Below are 18,276 nucleotides of genomic sequence, written 5' to 3' on the forward strand. Positions count from 1 at the left end.
TGAGACCCTTAGATGGAGTCATGCAGTCCCGGGGGAGGGCAGCAGTCTGCCCACCTGCTGGCCCATCCCGTCCCCTGTGACTTCACACAGGGCTGGTCTAGCTGTTGGGAGATGGGGGAGCACGATGGGGCCGGTGGCGGAGTGTGTCCGTGCGGCGCCGGTCCCTCTGCAGGGTGGAGTAGGGTTAGGTCTTCCCAAATCCCAGGGCTGCCGGGCCGCCGGTCAGCACAGGCGGAATGTTAGAGGAGCTTCACAGGAGGATCTGAGCGCCGGGCGGGCCTCAGAGGGCTGGAAGCTCCGGGAAGGCTCGGGAGAAAGGGCCTGGAGTGTCCCTGTCCTCTTGGATGGTGTCCTCAGTGCTGGGAATATTTGATCGTCACCAGTAAAGGCGATTGTAAGCAACCACGTGGCAACAGCCCTCTCAAATGTGTGTGGATCTTCACAAGAAAGGGAATAGGGTATTATCAGGCTGTCTGCACACACGGAGGTCTGGGGACATCCCTCTGGCTTATCCACAAGTTAACTCAAATTTTACGCCTGTTTGTGGCCTACCAGGCATACGCCGTACACCTGCTTTAGTTATTAAAGAAAAGTGCACACTGATCAGAAGTAAAGTCCTTCTTCATATAAAGACATAAAGGCTTCCCCAGACCTCCGTGTGTGGCAGGAACATGGTGAGTCTTCTCTGCCTTTTGTACACTTTCTGTAACAAGCTGCACCGTGTTTGGGCCGACGGGGTTGGGGAGTCCAGCCCACCCCACAAGCCGTGCAGTCGGGCCCTCCTGTCCCGGTGCCCCATGTGCCTGCACGGGGGGCTGCCCGCTGCACACATCATTCGCCAATTTTCTGCTATTAAAAATTTTGCCTTTTGCTCCTGTCGGTGGAAATAATCAATAAACAATCTAGAATAGGAATAGAAAAGAGTTTGGGGCGTTTTTCTGAGCCAAACTGAGAGGACTCTAGCCCGGAAGACAGCCTCTTAGGTAACTCTGAGGAACTGCTCTGGAGAAGCAGGGTTTTCAGCACAGTTTTATATTTCGTCAGAACAAAGAACATTAAACAAGCCAGGGATGCACTCCTTCAAGGTTTAAAAACAACAGACCAGCACACATGCAGTGAGTCAGTGTGGCCTTGGCCCCCGGGGAGGGAGGCTTAACATCCGAGGAGGACCAGCGCTGTCGTCCCGGGAAGGGAGGCATTTCATCTTTATATTAACAAGGACGTTCTTTACTTCTGGTCACCGTGCACTTTTCTTTAATAATGAAAGCAGACATACAGCGTATGCTCGATAGGCCACACACGGGCATAAAGTTTGAGTTAACTTGTGTATAAGCCAGAGTGACTTCCCCAGACCTCCGTGTGTGGAGACGCCTTCCACGCTTCCCCGTCCCCCTGCTTCCCCGGCTGGGCCTGCACAGCATGTGACAGGTGTGCAGCTCCCTCATTTCCACTTGGTTGGAGGAGGTGTGCAGCCGAGTCTCTTCACTCTGGCCCATCGCGGTGGATGATTTCCTTCTCTGCAGCCAGGATCTGGGAACAGTTTAACGGATGGGGCAGACGTCATGGTAGCAGCAATGCCCTGTCCCTCCCGTCCGTTGGAGGGAACGGGGCATTTGTGCTGGACGGGGATATGAGAAGGACCTTTCCAGCACCAGTATCTTTACTGCATGTCACGATTGTTTTGTTTTAATAGGAGAGGAAAATCAGAGTAGGTTTTCCGTTTGAGTGAAATAGAGAAACAGTGAAAATAGCTGGTTTGCCATCCCCACACTCCGAACGCCCCGGGTTCCTGTGGATAGAGGTTGGAGAAGCTCCTGCCAGGCTCTGGGGTCACATCCACAGAGCGACGGCCTGTGTGACAGGGGCAGCATTAACAACATGTTTCCTGTGTCAGGGCCCGCTTTTTACAGGCAGTCGGTCAACATGTTCAGCCACGTAGATGAGGACCTACTGTAGAGCACAGCAAACTCTACTCAGTACTTTGTAATGACCTATATGGGAAAAGAATCAGAAAAACAGTGGATCTATGTATATGTATAACTGATTCACTTTGCTGTACCCCTGAAGCTAACACAACGTTGTAAATCAGCGATACTCCAATAAAAAATTTTTTAAAAACGTAGATGAAATATTTGGTAGTGATGCATGTAATTCAGTTGTTGCTATTTGAGGGAATTTGAATTTAAAAGGTACCAGTTATTAAAAAGTTGCGTTTTTGACTTTGCCAGCCGTGCTCGGGCTTACACTCAGTGTTTGAGCTGGTGGAAACAGCTGCCCTCTCTTGGTCCGCCGCCTCTGAGCAGGTTGTTCGCCTTGGGCAGGGTGTCTCCCCAGGGGCGGAATTTGTTCTGGCTGAAATCGTGGCGTTAGCTGGGTTGAGGGACGTGCAGGCCTCGGGAGCGGTCAGCTCAACAGCAGATGTGCTGCGTGTGGTTTGGCATCTAACGCGCACTCAGGCACACTCAGCCAGGGTCCCAGATCCTGCCCGCTCTGGTCTGAATGTTTGCACATCCGCTCAGTTCACGTACAGAAGTCCTAACCCGCGATGTGGTGTTAAGAGGGGACGAGGGGCTTCCCTGGGGGCGCAGTGGTGGAGAGTCCGCCTGCCGATGCAGGGGATGCGGGTTCGTGCCCCGGTCCGGGAGGATCCCACGTGCCGCGGAGTGGCTGGGCCCGTGAACCATGTCCGCTGAGCCTGCGCGTCCGGAGCCTGTGCTCCGCAACGGGAGAGGCCACAGCAGTGAGAGGCCCACGTACGGAAAAAAAAGTGTGGGGGGGATGAGGTCGGGGGGCGGGGTGAAGGTCTCGTGAACGGGACGCACGGGGCCCCTGCCCCTGCGCTGTGTGTGGGCTCAGCGAGGAGGTGCCGGCCAGGACCCAGGGGAACAGGAGAGTCCTCACCCCACACGGCCGCGCTGGTGCCTTGGTCTCGGGCTTCCAGCCACCAGGACCGTGAGACATGAATTTCTGTTGTGTATAAGCCACCTGGTCGGTGGTGTTTGGTTACAGCGGCCCTAAAGGACTGAGCCACTGCCCAGCATACAAGAAGTCTCTCCACTCTGGATGGACGTCTGGGGTCCAGGCCTGTCCTGGGGGATCCCCCCGGAGATCCAGGTCAGCCTTGGTGAAGAGGAGGCCTGAGCCGCTGTTGGAAACTCGGGAAGAAGCTTTGGGAACCCAGGAGCCAGGAAACCACCTTACAGGCCCACTGTTCAGAAAACAATGGCTTTGGGATATTTTATAAAACAGCTTCCCACCTGCTTCAAGGGCTGTTGTGCTGCGCTGTATGGCCCATAGTGATCTCAGTCAAGGGAGTTCAGATGAATGTTTTTCTCATGGTTACGATCACAGTATAAAAGGATTGTTTGCATTTCGAAGAGTGACATTATTAAGTGCGAAAAATGGGTTAAAAGTAACAGAATGCCTGGCTCTGAAAACTGAGCGATGGTGTTCATTTGGCCTCAGATTACCCCTTGCTCTCTTGGAGAAATTACATGCGCCTTTGAGCTCCACTCCTCCGCATGGCTGGATGGGGACGTGAGGGACCAGCCGACTGTCCTGTGCAACCCTTTGGGCGTGTGGTGCCCTGACCGGTGGATGCCACGTAGTCATGGCTCTGCCCTCGGCTCCAGGGCCCGGGGAGAAAGGCGCTCGTCACCTGCGTGAGCAGTGGAGGGAGCACGTGCATCCCCGGGCAGCTCCTGCCACACGTGGACGCGCCTGTGTGCTGAGTGGGCGCCTCCGACGTATACTAGTTAGGTCGGCAGAGTCGTGAGCACGTAGCAGAAGTTCCGTATGTTCAGATGTGACACGTGTGATGTAAGGAAGTTACTTGAGCAGTTACCTTTTAAGAAGCTGAGACCCCAGCAGAAAGGGCTGCGGAGGCCGGGCGCCCGCCCCCCCACCCCCACCCCCGGGACGCCCTTGGGGCCGAGGCGACCATGCGTCCACCCCTACCCGTCAGCCGGTGGCTCTGCAGCCTCGCCTCTCACTCCTGTGTTGTTTGAGCATGAGGGGCGCGTGGAAGGCCCAGGGACTCCCCTCTGCCCTGAGAGCTTCTCTGCGAGAACCAGCTCCTGGGACGAGGCCAGTAGGGGCAGATGTGTGATGAAGGGCCCACGGCTCTTCCAGCTCCTCCCTTCAAACCTCAGCCTGCCCCCAACCCAGCTCCCAGTTAGGCCACACATCGGTGATTAAAAAACGAAAGGAGGAAATAATGAGAGGCGGCAGAAGTGTCAGCAGGCGGAGCCTCGTCTACCCCTCCGCATCAGCCACGGCGCCCTTGTGCTGATGGGCAAAGGGCACCTGGGGCTTGGACTCCGGTGGCAGGTCGGTCTCTCTGGGGCGACTGTGTGCCCTCGTTGGCACGGTTCCAGCTGGAAGGAGAGGAAACCGGGGAAAAGGAGGGTCTCCTCCTGCGTCGCCTTCACACAGTGTTCCCGAAACAGCAGAGCTTCGAGAGCAGAGGGACGCTTTACTACGTTTCCAGCACAGTCTGAGAAGAAGGACCTCGTGGAGGGTGTGGAACAGTTAGTAGCTGGTGGAGAGGAGGGTCGGGACATGTTTCCTGTCCAGGCACAGCCTCTGGCAGCTCTGTCTGTAGAGAGATTGGCGAGCCTGGCTGCATTCAGGGTGCCGGGGAAACAAAACACACAACACACCAGATTTGCCCTAATCGCGACCTCAACTCTCAGCCTTGGTGATCAAGGATCAGGTCACTCTTTACTGAGCGCTTTAGTTCATCAAAGGCACAGTTGAGATTAGTAGGACAAACACAAAGTAAATAGTAAGACACCTTACTGTTCATCCTATACATCTCTGTAGCGTTTGAATTTTTTCCCAAATAACATGTATTTACTCTTTTTCCCTTCTGTCAGTACGATGATATGGTGGAGTGACATTTCTGACTTCCTTTTTGTACTTACCTGCGTATACGTGAACTTAATACATGTGCATAATAAAATTGGGACTGCACGCCTATTAAACAGCTAAAATAAGTAATGGTAACACCAAACGCTGGCGATGGTGTGGAGGAATTGAATCTCTCATGCTTTGCCGGTGGGCGTGTGCAGCGGTACAGCCACTCTAAACAGCTTGGCAGCTTCTCAGAAAACTAAGCGTACCCTTCCCACACAACTCAGAGAGATTAAACCGAATATTCACCCAGAAACTTGCCCGCAGCTGGGTTCACAACAGCCCCAGACCGGAAGCTGCTGGAGTGTCCTCCAGTGGGTGATGGTTAAACAAGCTGTGGTGTGTACACACCACAGAATACTACTCGGCAGTGAAAAGAGCAGGCAGTCCACATACGCGGCAGCTTGGTGGGTTTCACAGGCCTTTGCTGAGTGGAAGAGGCCAGTCTCAGATGGTCACAGGCTGTCTAGTCAGCTCGGGCTGCTGTAACAAAAACGCCATAGCTGCGTGGCTTAAGGAAGGGTTTGTTTCTCGAGGTTCTGGGGCCTGGGAAACTCAAGATCAAGGCTCCAGCGGATCCTGTCTGCTGAGGGCCCACGTCCTGGCTGGTGGGCAGCTGTCTCTAGCTGTCTTCTCGCCTGGGTGTCTCTGACCCCATCCCGGGGGATTAAGGCCCCTCCCTCATGACCTCATTCGACCCTGCTGACACCCCACAGGGCCATCTCCAGATCCCGTTGCCTTGGGATTAGGCTGTCAGTATGAATTCTGGGGACACAGAGATTCAGTCCACAGCAAAAACATTCTCTAAATTACAGTTATGTGGATGGAAAACAGACTAGTGTGTTGCTGGAGGGTGGGTGTGACCGTCAGAGGGGACGTGAGAGAGGTCTTTGTGGGGCTGGAAGAGCCCCAGGTCTGGATGGGGGTGGCGGTTACACGGATCTACAAGGTGTGACAAGGTGACACAGACCTGTACACACATCGCGCTGGCGTCAGAGTCCTGGTTTTGATTGTACGCAAGATGTAGTCATTGGGAAGCTGTGTGAAGGGTACAAAGGTCTTCTCTGTACAATCTTTGTAACTTCCTGTGACTATAATTATGTCAAGATAAAAAGTTTAAAGTGTGATTGCAGGTCCTTCACATTAATTCCTTGCTGCACGAGAGACTTCATTGCGTCGTGTGTTCAGGAACCATCGGCTTCTCCGCAGTGCTGCTTTCCTGTCTAGTAGAGACGGGACTAGTCGTTATGGGGGGAACGAGATAATTGGTTATGTTTTTAGATGTGCCAACAGCAGCTGATGGTCATGGTTTCCCAGACCAGGTAGATGGATGATTAGCCCCTTTCACTCACCAACAAGTATCTGTCACGCAGCTTTGTGTCTGTGTGTGTCAGTGTATCTGTGTGTGTCTTGTGTGTCAGTGTGTGTCTGCATGTCTATGTGTGTCTGTGTGTCAGTGTGTGTCTGAGTGTGTGTGTCTGTGTTTGTCTGAGTGTGTGTGTTTCTGTGTGTCTCTCCACACCAGCTGTCTCCTTCCCTCTCTATTCCACACGGTCACTGTAAACAAACATTTTTTAACCACGAAGCTGTTTCTTTCCTGGTTAAAGATGGCGAGCCTCTTGCTCCATCCCCTGCAGGCTCTGGGCCGGGGCCATTCTGACCTGTACCCCGAGATCCTTAGGGTTCAGAATGAGGAGAGCATGTCTCATTTTCTGCCTCTAGCCCCATTTTGTATGCACTACCTAGCCTTTCTAGATAACCTGTTTTGCTCCCCAGTAATTACGTGTAACCGTTTTCCCACAGAGAGTTAGCATCTCGTCTGTGGGATCAGACCACCTGGGTTTAAATCTTGACTCCACCACCTACTTACTGGTTATCCAGCCTCTTTGTGCCCTGGTTTCCCCACCTGTACCTCCTGGGAACACAGCAGTGAGCACCTAGGAGCACTGTTTACAGTTCTGGCCGTCATGCTGCGGACGTCTCAGACGCGTTTTGTCTGTTTGCTGATGATTTCATGGCCCTTCTGTCTCTCGTGTGACCTGCTCTGTCAGTCAGTGTGCCTTTCACCTGCTCCCTAGGTTTTCTTTTTTTCTTTTTGATTGATTAGAGCACTAAATATTCTTTTTGAAAGAAAAAAACCACTAAATATAATTTCAGCATCTTATATAACCATGTAGGTTTAAATGTTTTTTTAATTTTTAAAAAATTATTTTCTTGACGTTTTAAAATTGAAGTTTAGTTGTACAATATTGTTTAAGTTACAGGTGTACAACATAGTGAGTCACCATTTTTAAAGGTTATACTCCATTTATAGTTATTAGAAGATATTGGCTGTATTCCCTGTGCTGTGCGGTATAGCCTTGTAGCTTGTTTGTTTTATACGTAAGTAGTCTGTGTCTCTTAACCCCCTGCCCCTGCCTCCCCTCCCCCCTTCCCTCTCCCCGCTGGAAACCACTAGTCTGTTCTCTGCATCTGTGAGTCTGCTTGCTTTTCGTTGTGTTCACTGGTCTGTTGTATTTGTTAGATTCCCACCTGTTCCCCTTGGTCTGGTGGGAGGCACAGGGGTGCCAGGAGGTCGGTTTGGAGAGATTGGGCCCCTTTCACTGCCCCAGGACACGTGTCCTCATCACTTCACTGCCGACCCTGGTGCACTGGAGCCGACAGTGGTGTGCAAGGAGCACAGCGAGCCTGCAGCGCATCCTTTATCCTTTATCTTCTATCCGTGATAAAGACCCAGAAGGACTGGCTGCCTTGGTTACAGGCTCAGCTGGGGCCAAACGGAAGGAGTTGTAACTGGACGCCGGCTCTTCCCCTGCTGAGCCTGGGACTGAGCTGTCACCACGCCAGAGTCACAGAGCAGGGTTCATGCCTGCACCCCCTGCACAGCTGTTCCATCCCCCCTGAGGGCGGCCGGGCTGCCGCACAGCTGGTCCCGTGTGTGCGGGGAAAGTTCCTGGAGCTTCCAGACGCTCAGCGAATCCACACCGTCTCCGGCACAACTGCCTTGCCCGGAGCTCTTAATGTGAAGGGGCCGGTGCGACCCTGGAGCCGCTGACGTGTGGGAGCGGAGAGGGGAGTGACCGGGACGCCGCCTGGGTGTCCGTGCCTCCGTCCTGACCCGTCCAGTCCCCCGTTAACGCTCCGCGATGGCACTCCCGGGCCCGCGCCCCGCTGCCATCCCGGAGGGCGAGGAGGTACCCCCGGCGGCCTGTAACGGGGAACACCGGGCGCCCTGCGGCCAGGATGAGAGGGCCGTGTCCAGGCTGCAGCGCAGGCACAGCGACGTCAGGGTCTACAAGGAGTTTTGTGACTTCTACATCAAATCGTGAGTGCCCCTCCCAGCCCTCTCCTGGGGCTTGGGTTCCCTGCCTTGGGCTTTGACATCGCCCCACCTTCAGTGGGGCCTCCCGGGGTGGAGCGGGTGTCCAGGACGAAATGCAGAAACGGAGGAGGAGAGCGCTGTCTTCTCGCTGCCCATGCAGCGCTGAGGTCTCCCTGTTGGGAGCTGGGAGTGCCTGGGGCCTCCAGGGAGTCATTAGCCAGAAGGAGCATTTAACGGCCTGATTCTCTGTTTCCACCCATCCTTTCCCTGCGCTTTTGCAACAGATGTTGCTTCTCTTTACAACTCCTGAGGAGCTCTGTTTAAGACTAATTGGGCAATTATAATTACACTGTAACCAAAATACTTCATCAACTGTCAGGACGCTTTTAGGGTTTACATTTCTGCACTTTAATGCTCGAGGTTTTGTTTTGCACGCTTTGATAAACGAGGCACTTGAACAAGGGAAAGCTCGAGGAAGTCAGGTTTTCTGTGTGCAGCTGATGTGTGGAAGCAGGTCGGCCAAAGCAGTTCTCACCAGACAGTTACGAAGGCTTTTCTGTTCCCCGAGGTTTACGTTTCCCGACGTGGAAATCCTTTTTTGAAAAATTAGCCTATTAATTATAACTAACCAAGTGACAGTTCTATCATCCCTGACTTTTAATAAGTAGCTTCTATCATCTGTGTTAACTGTGACAGTCACTGTGGAAAGAATGTGTGTGTCCGTTTTCCATCCAGGGGATGTTGGCCATCGGGGACACCGTGCCTGCAAGGTCGGGGGTGTATGGGAACTCTCTGTATCTCCCGCTCAGTTTTGCTGTAAACCTAAAACTGCGCTAACTACAGCCCATTAAAAAACAGATACACAGTGCCAGAGGGTCAGAGACAAGAGAGGAAGGGAAATAATGTGAACAGTTGAGTAGGTGGGTGAGACTATTGGTTGGTTGGTTGTTTTCCTGGAAGTTTCCTCTAATGTTCTGTTTCTTTTCCTGCTTGTTATTGAAATGAGTACTTCTTCAAAGATACATATTACTTTATCTCTAAAACTACTTTATTTTTCCTGTGTGTGGGGAGAGGTTGTTTGTATAATGTGTCTGTTTTCTAACTATTTGAGTATTTGAACTTGAATGTAAACGGTCTATAGTGTAATGAGTATAAATAGGTCATTGATAAACATTTTGATCTTGGGACCCGTTTACATTCTTTTTTTTTTTTTTTTTTTTGCGGTACGCGGGCCTCACACTGTTGTGGCCTCTCCCGTTGCGGAGCACAGGCTCCGGACGCGCAGGCTCTGTGGCCACGGCTCACGGGCCCAGCCGCTCCACGGCATGTGGGATCTTCCTGGACCGGGGCACGAACCTGTGTCCCCTGCATCGGCAGGCAGACTCTCAACCACTGCGCCACCAGGGAAGCCCCCGTTTACATTCTTAAAGCAACATTGAGGTCTCCAAATAGCTTTTGTTTTATCAGCATTTACTGTATTAGAAAATAAAACTGAGAAAAATTTAAGTATTTATTAGTTCATTTAAAATAACAGTAAGCTCATCGCACATTAATAATATTAATACATATTAATATTCATTAAGTTTTTATGAAAATTGTTTCCAAAATGAGAAAACTTGGGGGGAAGAGTGGCATTGTATTACATTTTTGCAAATCTCATTAATGTCTGTCTTGATAAAACTGTTTCACCTGCATTCATCCTTCTGCAATATGTTGTTTCACATGAAGTTTATAAAGAAAATGTGGCCTCCCACAGAGATGTGGGAAAAGGGAGGACATTTCCACCCCGAGAGGGTCACTCATCTAGGAAATCATGAGTCAGGATGTCCCAGGATTTCTTCTTTTGTAGGTCTCCTGGGGCTCTACTAAAATCATTGAGAATTTGGTGACTCTTCTGAGAAAGTTTTAAAGTAATAATAATGCTTCATATTTGAGTAGCACCTTCTGGTTTCCAAAGTGGTTTTATGTACTTTTTCTTATTTCGTCCTCAAAATGGTCCTAGGCCCATGGGGGCAGCTGTGGGCTGAGCACACCTCGTTGACGGGTGCCTGTGGATGCTGGCCCCCACTTTGGAGAAGGGGGGGGCAACAAGCCTTTCCAGAGCTTCGATAAAACTACCGCTGTTCGTCTGGCTTATGGCAAAGCCAGGTGACGAAGGGAGTTGATGGGTTTTTCTCCCTGATCCACAGTAACTTTGCAGTGACAAAGTAGAAAATGTAATTTAGTATGAGACTCAGGTCAGGTTTGCCACAAGCAGTGAGGCTGCCTCCCTTCCTTCCTTTTCTGGTGGCGTTTTAATTGAGTTTTGCTTGGTGTGGGGTTGTGAACGTGGCACTTCTGGTGGAGTGTGAATACCACAGGGCAGGATACTGCTGGGTGAGAGCTTTGGAGGAAGAAGGCGGGGTTGTCTTCCGCTGGGGTAGGCGGGGGCGAAGCATGCGCTGCGCCAACCTTGCTAAGGAAGCAGTGAGATGTAGGCTGTGATGGGACGGGGCAGCCCGTCTGCCTGTGGGATGGACCCCCACCCACCTGCCGCCTGGGGAGCTGGGAAGGTTCGTAGGCGATGACTTCCCCAGCTGGGCTGACAGGGTGTCTGGGTGGACAGAAGCTGCCCCGGGGCCGGCCACAGAGCAGAGCGTGCGCTCTGCGTGGGGTCTGGATACCTGAAAATAAACTTGCAAACCACGAAGCTGGCTGGGCCAGCGCCTGCTCTGCCTGGGGACCTCCCCACCTGGAGGCCGTTCCTTTATGTGAGATTCAGAGTAAGCAGTGGTCTGGTCACGGGCTTGATTGTATGCTTTTCCTCCAGGCTGCACAGGGTTGGGTGGGACGTGGGCCTTCACTGGAAGCACCCGCGTGTGCTGGGGTCCAGGGGGACCCCGGCCCGGACTCACCAGCCGGGGACTCGTAGAGGGTCCTCTCACGTCCTCTCGAGCATTTGACCCGACGCCATCATCTGGTTGTGACTCGTGGGCGGGGGACCTGGATTCTGGGCCTGTGTCTCCTGTGAGCTGGACAGCTTTGCAAGGTTGGGCTCGTTGGTCTCTGAACCTGCGCTTCACCATCTGTAAGATGATCTTCAGAGTGGAAAACTCTGTGCTTTTAAGATGCATTTTGTAATATTAGTGTTCAACGTTTGTCTTCCCAGTTGGATTATAGGGCCCAGGCATTTGGCGGGTTGTAGAGCTACTGAAGCTGCTTTCGGCAGGCCCTCACGGCGGGTGCGAGGGGGCCTGCGTCTGGCCGGGCCTTCAGCGTGTCCGGACCCACGTGAGGGGGACTTAATGAGGCCACTCGTCAGGCTGTCGGCTCAGCCCTTGAGGCGGCTCTCGGTGCCCCCTGCATCCCTGCCTCCTGGAAGGCGGTGTGGGTGCGTCGTGGGCATTTGGCAGGGGATGCAGGAATGTCGGCGAACCAGAGGGTCTGCACCCCGGACGCTGGGTGGGGTTGAGACCTTGGGTCGCAAGCGGGAAAGCGGGCTTTATGGACAAGATATGATTGTTGTGGCCTCAGACTGAGCTCCCGGGAAGGGCCGCCGTCCGTGACCTGTGTCCCTTGTGTGTTGCAGCAACATGGCCAACGCCCTGGCCAACGCCAGCTGTGAGCGCTGCCGGGGAGGCTTCGCGCCCGCCGAGAAGATCGTCAATAGCAACGGCGAGCTGTACCACGAGCAGTGTTTCGTGTGCGCCCAGTGCTTCCAGCAGTTCCCCGAGGGCCTCTTCTATGAGGTGGGTACCGGTGGGCGGGCGGCATGCGCGAGGGCAGGGGTGGCCCTGGGCAGTGACGGTGGCGGGTGTCTGGGGCTCGCCCGCCGGCCCTGCTGGTGCCCCCCGCCCCGCCCCAGCACGGCCCGCTTCCTCTTGCCCCACAACTCCCAGCACCTGTGTCCTAAAGGGGCTCTTGTTTGGGGGGGAAGGGGGCACCCCCTCCGTATCCAGCTCTTCTCTGTGTCTCCTCTTCTTCCCCAGCACTTGTCCTCCCTGATCCTGTGGTGTCACCACGTGGCCCGCGCTCACTTGTGTTCATTCTGACCAGTCCTGGAACCTCCTCCTCACGTCTTCTTTGGGGGTGCTGGTCTAGGGATGACCCCGAGCTGTGAGCGAGGACGACAGTGTGTGCGTGTGTGTGCGTGCGCGCGCGTGCACGTGTGTGGTCCCCTCCGTACGCATTTGCATGTGCCTCTCTCCGTGGCGACACGTACACGTAGAGTTCCGGGACGCCCAGAGGTGGCCACTGTTTGATTTCCCCTTCTCCTTCTACCAAGCAGATTTAAAATTTTTTCTGTTTTACAGGCCATTCCTGGGGAAGGAACAGTGGTTTTTAAAGGTCATTAGTAAGTCAGTTGTTGGCCAACTCGACAGCATCTTCCCACAGAAACAATGCCCCTGGGAGGGAAGCTCCCGGCCAGCCTGTGGCGCAGCGTGTCGAGACACAGCTCGGGGACACCGTGTTATCCACTCAAACGCGTTTTTCCAGCTCCTGCTGTGTCCCAGAAACACACATTCCCTACGACAGAAACCTGTGCAATTGGAACGAGAATCTCTCTTTCCGTGAAGGGCAATGGCTTTCGGGCTGGGAACGGCAGGGGACAGTGTGGGGGGCTGAGCAGAAGAGGGGACGCAGGGACCCACAGCCGGAGGGTGGGGCTGAAGAGGGTGAGGGGAGCAGGGGGAGAGGGGGTGGGGCAGGGGCTGAGGTCTCATGAGGCTCTCCGGCCCCTGAGCCGGAGCAGGGCGGTCAGACCCAGAGCACATTTACGGGGCTCTAGGGAGCCTGCCCCCGAGCAGACATTGGTCTCCACACCCTGGAAAGCCTTTTCTTCCTTGAGGCCCAGAGAGGCTGAAATGTGCTTGCTGACAGCAGATGAGTGACATAAATGGGATTCAAACCTAGTTTGGTCCCTAATATCCGATACGGTGTTCTTTCCCTGACATACGCTTTTCCAATCTAAGATCTTTTTATTGAAATGCGTAATTGTGACAAAGGCTTAGGAGAGAGATTCCAGGGGAGCCACAGAGAAGAAAGGCAGGCTCTGTTATTTCCACGGTCCGCTGTTCCCTCTCTGTCGCTTTCTCTTTCCCACGCTGTGCGTCTGCTGGCCACGTCGCGCGGCGGCACCGGGTGACGAGCGTGAAGCAGGCGGCGTGCGCGGTGCCCGTCGGTCAGCCGGCCCCCAACACGCTCCAAGCAGGGTCCCCGTCCTCGCTCTGCGGGCCCTCTATGCTGGATGGCGCTTCGCTGTGGGGCGTCCCGTGTGTCGTAGGGTGTTAGAAACGTCCCTGGTCTCCCCTTACATACCCAGCTGTGACAACTGGAAGTACCTACACACATTGCTGGCTTTCCCCTGGGGAGCACAGCCACCCTCGGCCGCGACCTGCTGCACTAACACCTCTTCCCGTAGGTAATGAACTTCCCTGTGCTGGCAGCAGGTTGGTTCTAAATGGCTCGTTCCCCAGGCCGTGTACGCAGAGCCCTGCACAGAACAAGACCTCCTTGTGGTCCGTCTCTTAAGCATCTGACTGCAGTCCGAGTGAATTCTTGTGCCATAAAATGTATTTAGAAAGTATTTCTAGAAAGAACTCACTTAAGAAAGACCCTACAGAAAGCATACACCTTCTTGTGTAAATTGGCACAGGGAGATAAGTACAGGCAGACCTCAGATAGTGTGGGTTTGGGTGCAGACCACACAACAAAGCGGGTATGGCAATAAAGCCAGTCGCACAAATTTTTTGGTTTCCCAGAACATAGAAAAGTTATATTTACACTATATGTAGTCTGTTAAGTTGCAGTAGCATAATGGCTGAAAAACAACATACACGCCTTAATTTAAACTAATGCTGTTGGGAAAATGGCACCGGCAGGCTCGCGGGAAGCAGGGTTGCCACAAACCTTCAGTGTGTAGAAAACACTCTATCTGCGAAGTACAATAAAATGAGATGTGCTTGTACGCATCCTTGGGCAGCTCATCACTCAGCTGTAACGAAAATACCGTCGTCATTTACCAGAAGCCAAGACATACTTTCTGTGTAGTAACTAGAACCGGCTCCCCAAACTGAAATTCAGTTTTCTCTTTTAAAAGATTCTACTTCTACATTTTAATTTTAAATAACTTTTAATTACTAATGATTATGAAAGTTATCCATCTTTTTTTTAAATATAAATTTATTTATTTTGGCTGCGTTGGGTCTTCGTTGCTGCACACGGGCTTTCTCTAATTGCGGCAAGCGGGGGCTACTCTTCGTTGCAGTGCGCGGGCTTCTCATTACGGTGCCTTCTCTTGTTGCGGAGCACAGGCTCTAGGCACGTGGGCTGCAGTACTTGTGGCTCGAGGGCTCTAGAGCGCAGCCTCAGTAGTTGTGGCGCACAGGCTTAGTTGCTCCGCGGCACGTGGGATCTTCCTGGACCAGGGCTTGAACCTGTGTCCCCAGCATTGGCAGGCGGATTCTTAACCACCGCGCCGCCAGGGAAGTCCCCAAAAGTTATCCATCTTTTAACTTTATCCATATCGGAAGACAGTGATCAAATAAGAACAAAACACTGCGTGTGATTCGTGATCCTTACTTTGGTGTTGCGGTTGAATCTCGAGAGGGAAGCCTGTCTTCATGGGCTGTCAGTGTTGCCCGTCATTCTCCAATAACGTGGAGAAGTGTTTGTAAAACAGCCAAGTCACAGGCGGTTGATTAAATGCCATTTCCAGGGGGAAACACCCATTTGGCCCCCAGGCCCTGACACTGTGTGTGGCCATGACACCACTTCCTAAATCTCATTTTGTGACATCAGGGATTTCCTCCAAAAGGATTATCTTAATTTTCCCCCAAAGGAAATGGTTTGTGAAATAAAGTGGAACCAACCGTTCCAGAGTGACGTGATTCCAGAAAAGTTACCGACAGGATGGAGGGGGGGAGGCCAGGCAGCCTGCCCAGCTCGGCTCAGGACACCTCACCTTTCTCTCTCCTTAGTGTGAATTCCCCCAATGTGACCCCCCGCCCCCCCATCACAAATGCATAACAGGAAAGTCCAATTTGTGGTGAGTGATTTAGTGGGAAGACTTTACAAAGAGGTTACTTCCCTGGTTTCCTCTAATATGGAAGGCATAGTGATTCCTCAGGAAACTGGACCCTGGGGGCAAGGCTGGTGGGCAGGAAACCTGGGAAGACTTCTCACATCTGCATGTGGCTGGAGGTGAGACCATCAGCACAGTTTCAAATTCTGAGCTTTCTTTAAAGCGGCAGGATTCTTCTTTTCCCCCAAAGAGAATCTTCACGGAACTCCAAACCAAACTTAGAACCGTTAAAAGCAGGGCTGTTCTTGGCCAGGATCCCCTCCCCATCCTGGCGGGTCGCAGGCTTCTTTGGCATTTTGTTAAACGCTGCGAATTTGGAGCATTAATTTTTCTTATTCTACAGACTTGTTCTATGATAAACCAGTTCTGGGTTGTACCTAGAAAGACAGTATTCATGGAAGTTTGACTCTTCCAACTTGATGCGTTCTGACTTTTCTTCATTTCACACCCTAGAGTTTTACTTTGGATCAGCCTCCGGCCTTTCTCCTGCGCTCAGAAATCGAGCCAGAGTATGTCTGATCATTTCTACATGCTTAGAAAAGAGGCAGCTCGTTCTAGCGAAAGAAGCTCCCCCTTTTCAGAAGTCTTCATTTGGGGGAGCACACCCCGGGCATGCAGGGGGGTTGCCATAGGGATGGCTTCAAGGGCCCATTTCTGGACCCTCAGATTCTGGTCTCAGGGACTGTTCATCCTAAAATCGGGTTGCCTGATGATATTTTTGTATTCCCGATAGCGCTTAGTCCTCGCCCTTGACGAAAGGAAGGGATGTGAAATCCTACTCTGACAAATTGCTCTAGGACCCCAATCAGAAGAGATTTGGGGGGGGGTCCCTAAACCCACAGGGCTACCCACCTTTCCCGGCCTTATGTGTTCTCTTGCTAAGGATGCTGCCCAGCTGAGGAGCCGTATCGGGTGTTCTGTATGCAGATAGATGGCAGGTTTGGGAATGTGGGGAGTCGTCGTGACAACGGTCTTTTAGGACTTTGCCCTAATCTCGTCCGCTAATTTCAAAAGGACTCATCGTTTTAAGGCAGAGAGAGGCGTGCAGAGAGGCTGCGGAAGGGCGGGCATGGTGGGAGCCGAGCAGAGCAGGCGTGCCGCTCACCGGGCCCCGAGCAGGTCGCGGTCCAGCCGGGCTGCGTCTGCGTCCATCCACGGCAGGGTCCTTAAGCCCCACCGTGTCCTGCCCACATGAATCACAGCTTTAAAGACTTATTCCAACCACAACCGGCCCTAAGCTTTTCAGTCTTCTACTAACAAATACAGCATATATGCCAACTGCTGGCCTCCTTTTGCTTTGTTTTTTGAAGCAATATGTGTCTGTCTCTTTTCATTAAATGCAGAGTCATTGCTGATCATTTCTTTTATTTTTCTCCTTACACTTGATTTTAATGGGTCTCAAAAGTCTGTGACAGATCTTTGATCGAGTTATTTCCATCGAAAATACTGATTTTAAAAACTGATCAATTAAAACTGCCAGCCGCGCCTGCACACAAGCCACAAAACACTATCCTTCTGAAGGCTTTACGACGCCTTGTTACCGCTACCCAGCCTTTCACTAGTAAACTTAAGTGGCAAATTGAGACAGTTTGAGTCTCCTTCCTCCACTGAGCAAGACGAGGTGGCAGGTAAAAAGTTGATCATTTCTAAGTACAGTTATTTCTGCATTTTTATATTATGTTTCTTTAAAAACTTACTGCTGAAAACTCGATATCAGATTTCTATGGATGTACACAATATATTCTCAGTAAAGGAACACATCTCACTTACAAATAACTTCTGCTTGGGGCTACACGTTACAATGCACTGTGACGCAGTATTGAGTAATGGTGTATTGAGTTAATACCTTCTGTTTGTAACTTTAAAAAATAGACTCATTAAATGTATCAGAGCTCATTCATTTGCGCTTAAAAATGAAGTAAGACTTTTTCTGGCACAAGATAAATCTGCTTTGCCCGGAATGCCAGTTAAGCTGTAGGGGATATGGTCAGTAAATTGAATGAGCTAAATCTGCAGCTGATTTCCATAATTGAGGAGATTGAGTTGACAACTGGAACATCATTAAGCGTGGATTTTGATAATCAAACAATATGTAATTTTGACAAATAACTCGTAAGGAGCTCAGAGAGTCAAAGGAACGCATTATATAATTCCCATGACTTATTTACATGAAAAGGGTACAAGCAACCCCCAAAATAGAAAATAAATCTAGAATTAATGTTGAACCCTGAGTCTTCCAGTGGTCGGCCATCTTCGTCCATGGAAGCATGAAATAATGGTGAGGGTACAGAGTGGCCCTGCTCATCTCATTAGGGTTTGCTTCTCATGTAAATAATTAAATAGTGAAGAAAATGTAACATTCGTAACATAGCTGTGTTTTCATCATTTGCATACCGATAATTAATGACAGCTTAATCCAGAAGAAGAAGAATGTTAACCTTTAGGGCCATATGGATTCGGGAAGTAAAACAAATTTTAAAGTTTCACAATACATTTTAATTGCAGAGAAATATGGTAGGATGACCAGTTAAAGACCTTGGTGGAAAAAGTATTGTTGTAGCATAAAACTTTTGGGGGGAAATGAAAGGAAAACAGTTCAAGGAGAGAAATGAAGGATAAATTTTCCACCTGTAGGAAAAAGGATATTTTTTTAAACGGGTTTTGGCCCCATTTAAAAATGTTTATTTTTTTAAAATATGCTAGCACATTTACTGTTCGTAAGTACGTTTTTTCAACGTGGGGGGAGGTTTGTACGTCTGTGCACATTTTCCGGGGGGGTGTCTGCGGGAGGAGCTCACCCTTCTCTGGGGGCAGAGGATCAGTTCTGTTTCCTGTGCCCACACTAGGTGCCGGGAAGGTACCAAAGTGTGTCTGCCTTTACGTATCTCAGGAGGATTACAGATTCTGGGCAGAGCTCTAGTCCAAAAACCTCTTTCCTACAGTCTCCGCAGAAAAATTCCATTCATCCTGGGATTGT

The 18,276-nt window shown here is 51.4% G+C and overlaps 1 protein-coding gene across 8 annotated transcripts in view; it reads left to right on the forward strand.

The window, feature by feature from the left end:
- The window catches only part of LIMS1 (LIM zinc finger domain containing 1), a 94,708-nt gene that overhangs the window by 66,203 nt on the left and 10,229 nt on the right, over window positions 1-18,276 (forward strand). For 5 of the 8 annotated variants that reach the window (XM_032652076.1, XM_032652072.1, XM_032652075.1 and 2 more), the window contains exon 2: window positions 11,805-11,964. The exons of 1 other annotated variant lie outside the window; for it this stretch is intronic. In XM_032652076.1, the coding sequence (XP_032507967.1) occupies window positions 11,805-11,964 (160 nt within the window). Of the gene's footprint in view, window positions 1-7,734; window positions 8,240-11,804; window positions 11,965-18,276 lie in introns of those variants that run through there. 2 more of the 8 variants (XM_032652070.1, XM_032652078.1) reach the window with 2 other exon arrangements.

Source organism: Phocoena sinus, chromosome 13 (assembly GCF_008692025.1).
Source record: "Phocoena sinus isolate mPhoSin1 chromosome 13, mPhoSin1.pri, whole genome shotgun sequence".
NCBI classification, from domain to species: domain Eukaryota; kingdom Metazoa; phylum Chordata; class Mammalia; order Artiodactyla; family Phocoenidae; genus Phocoena; species Phocoena sinus.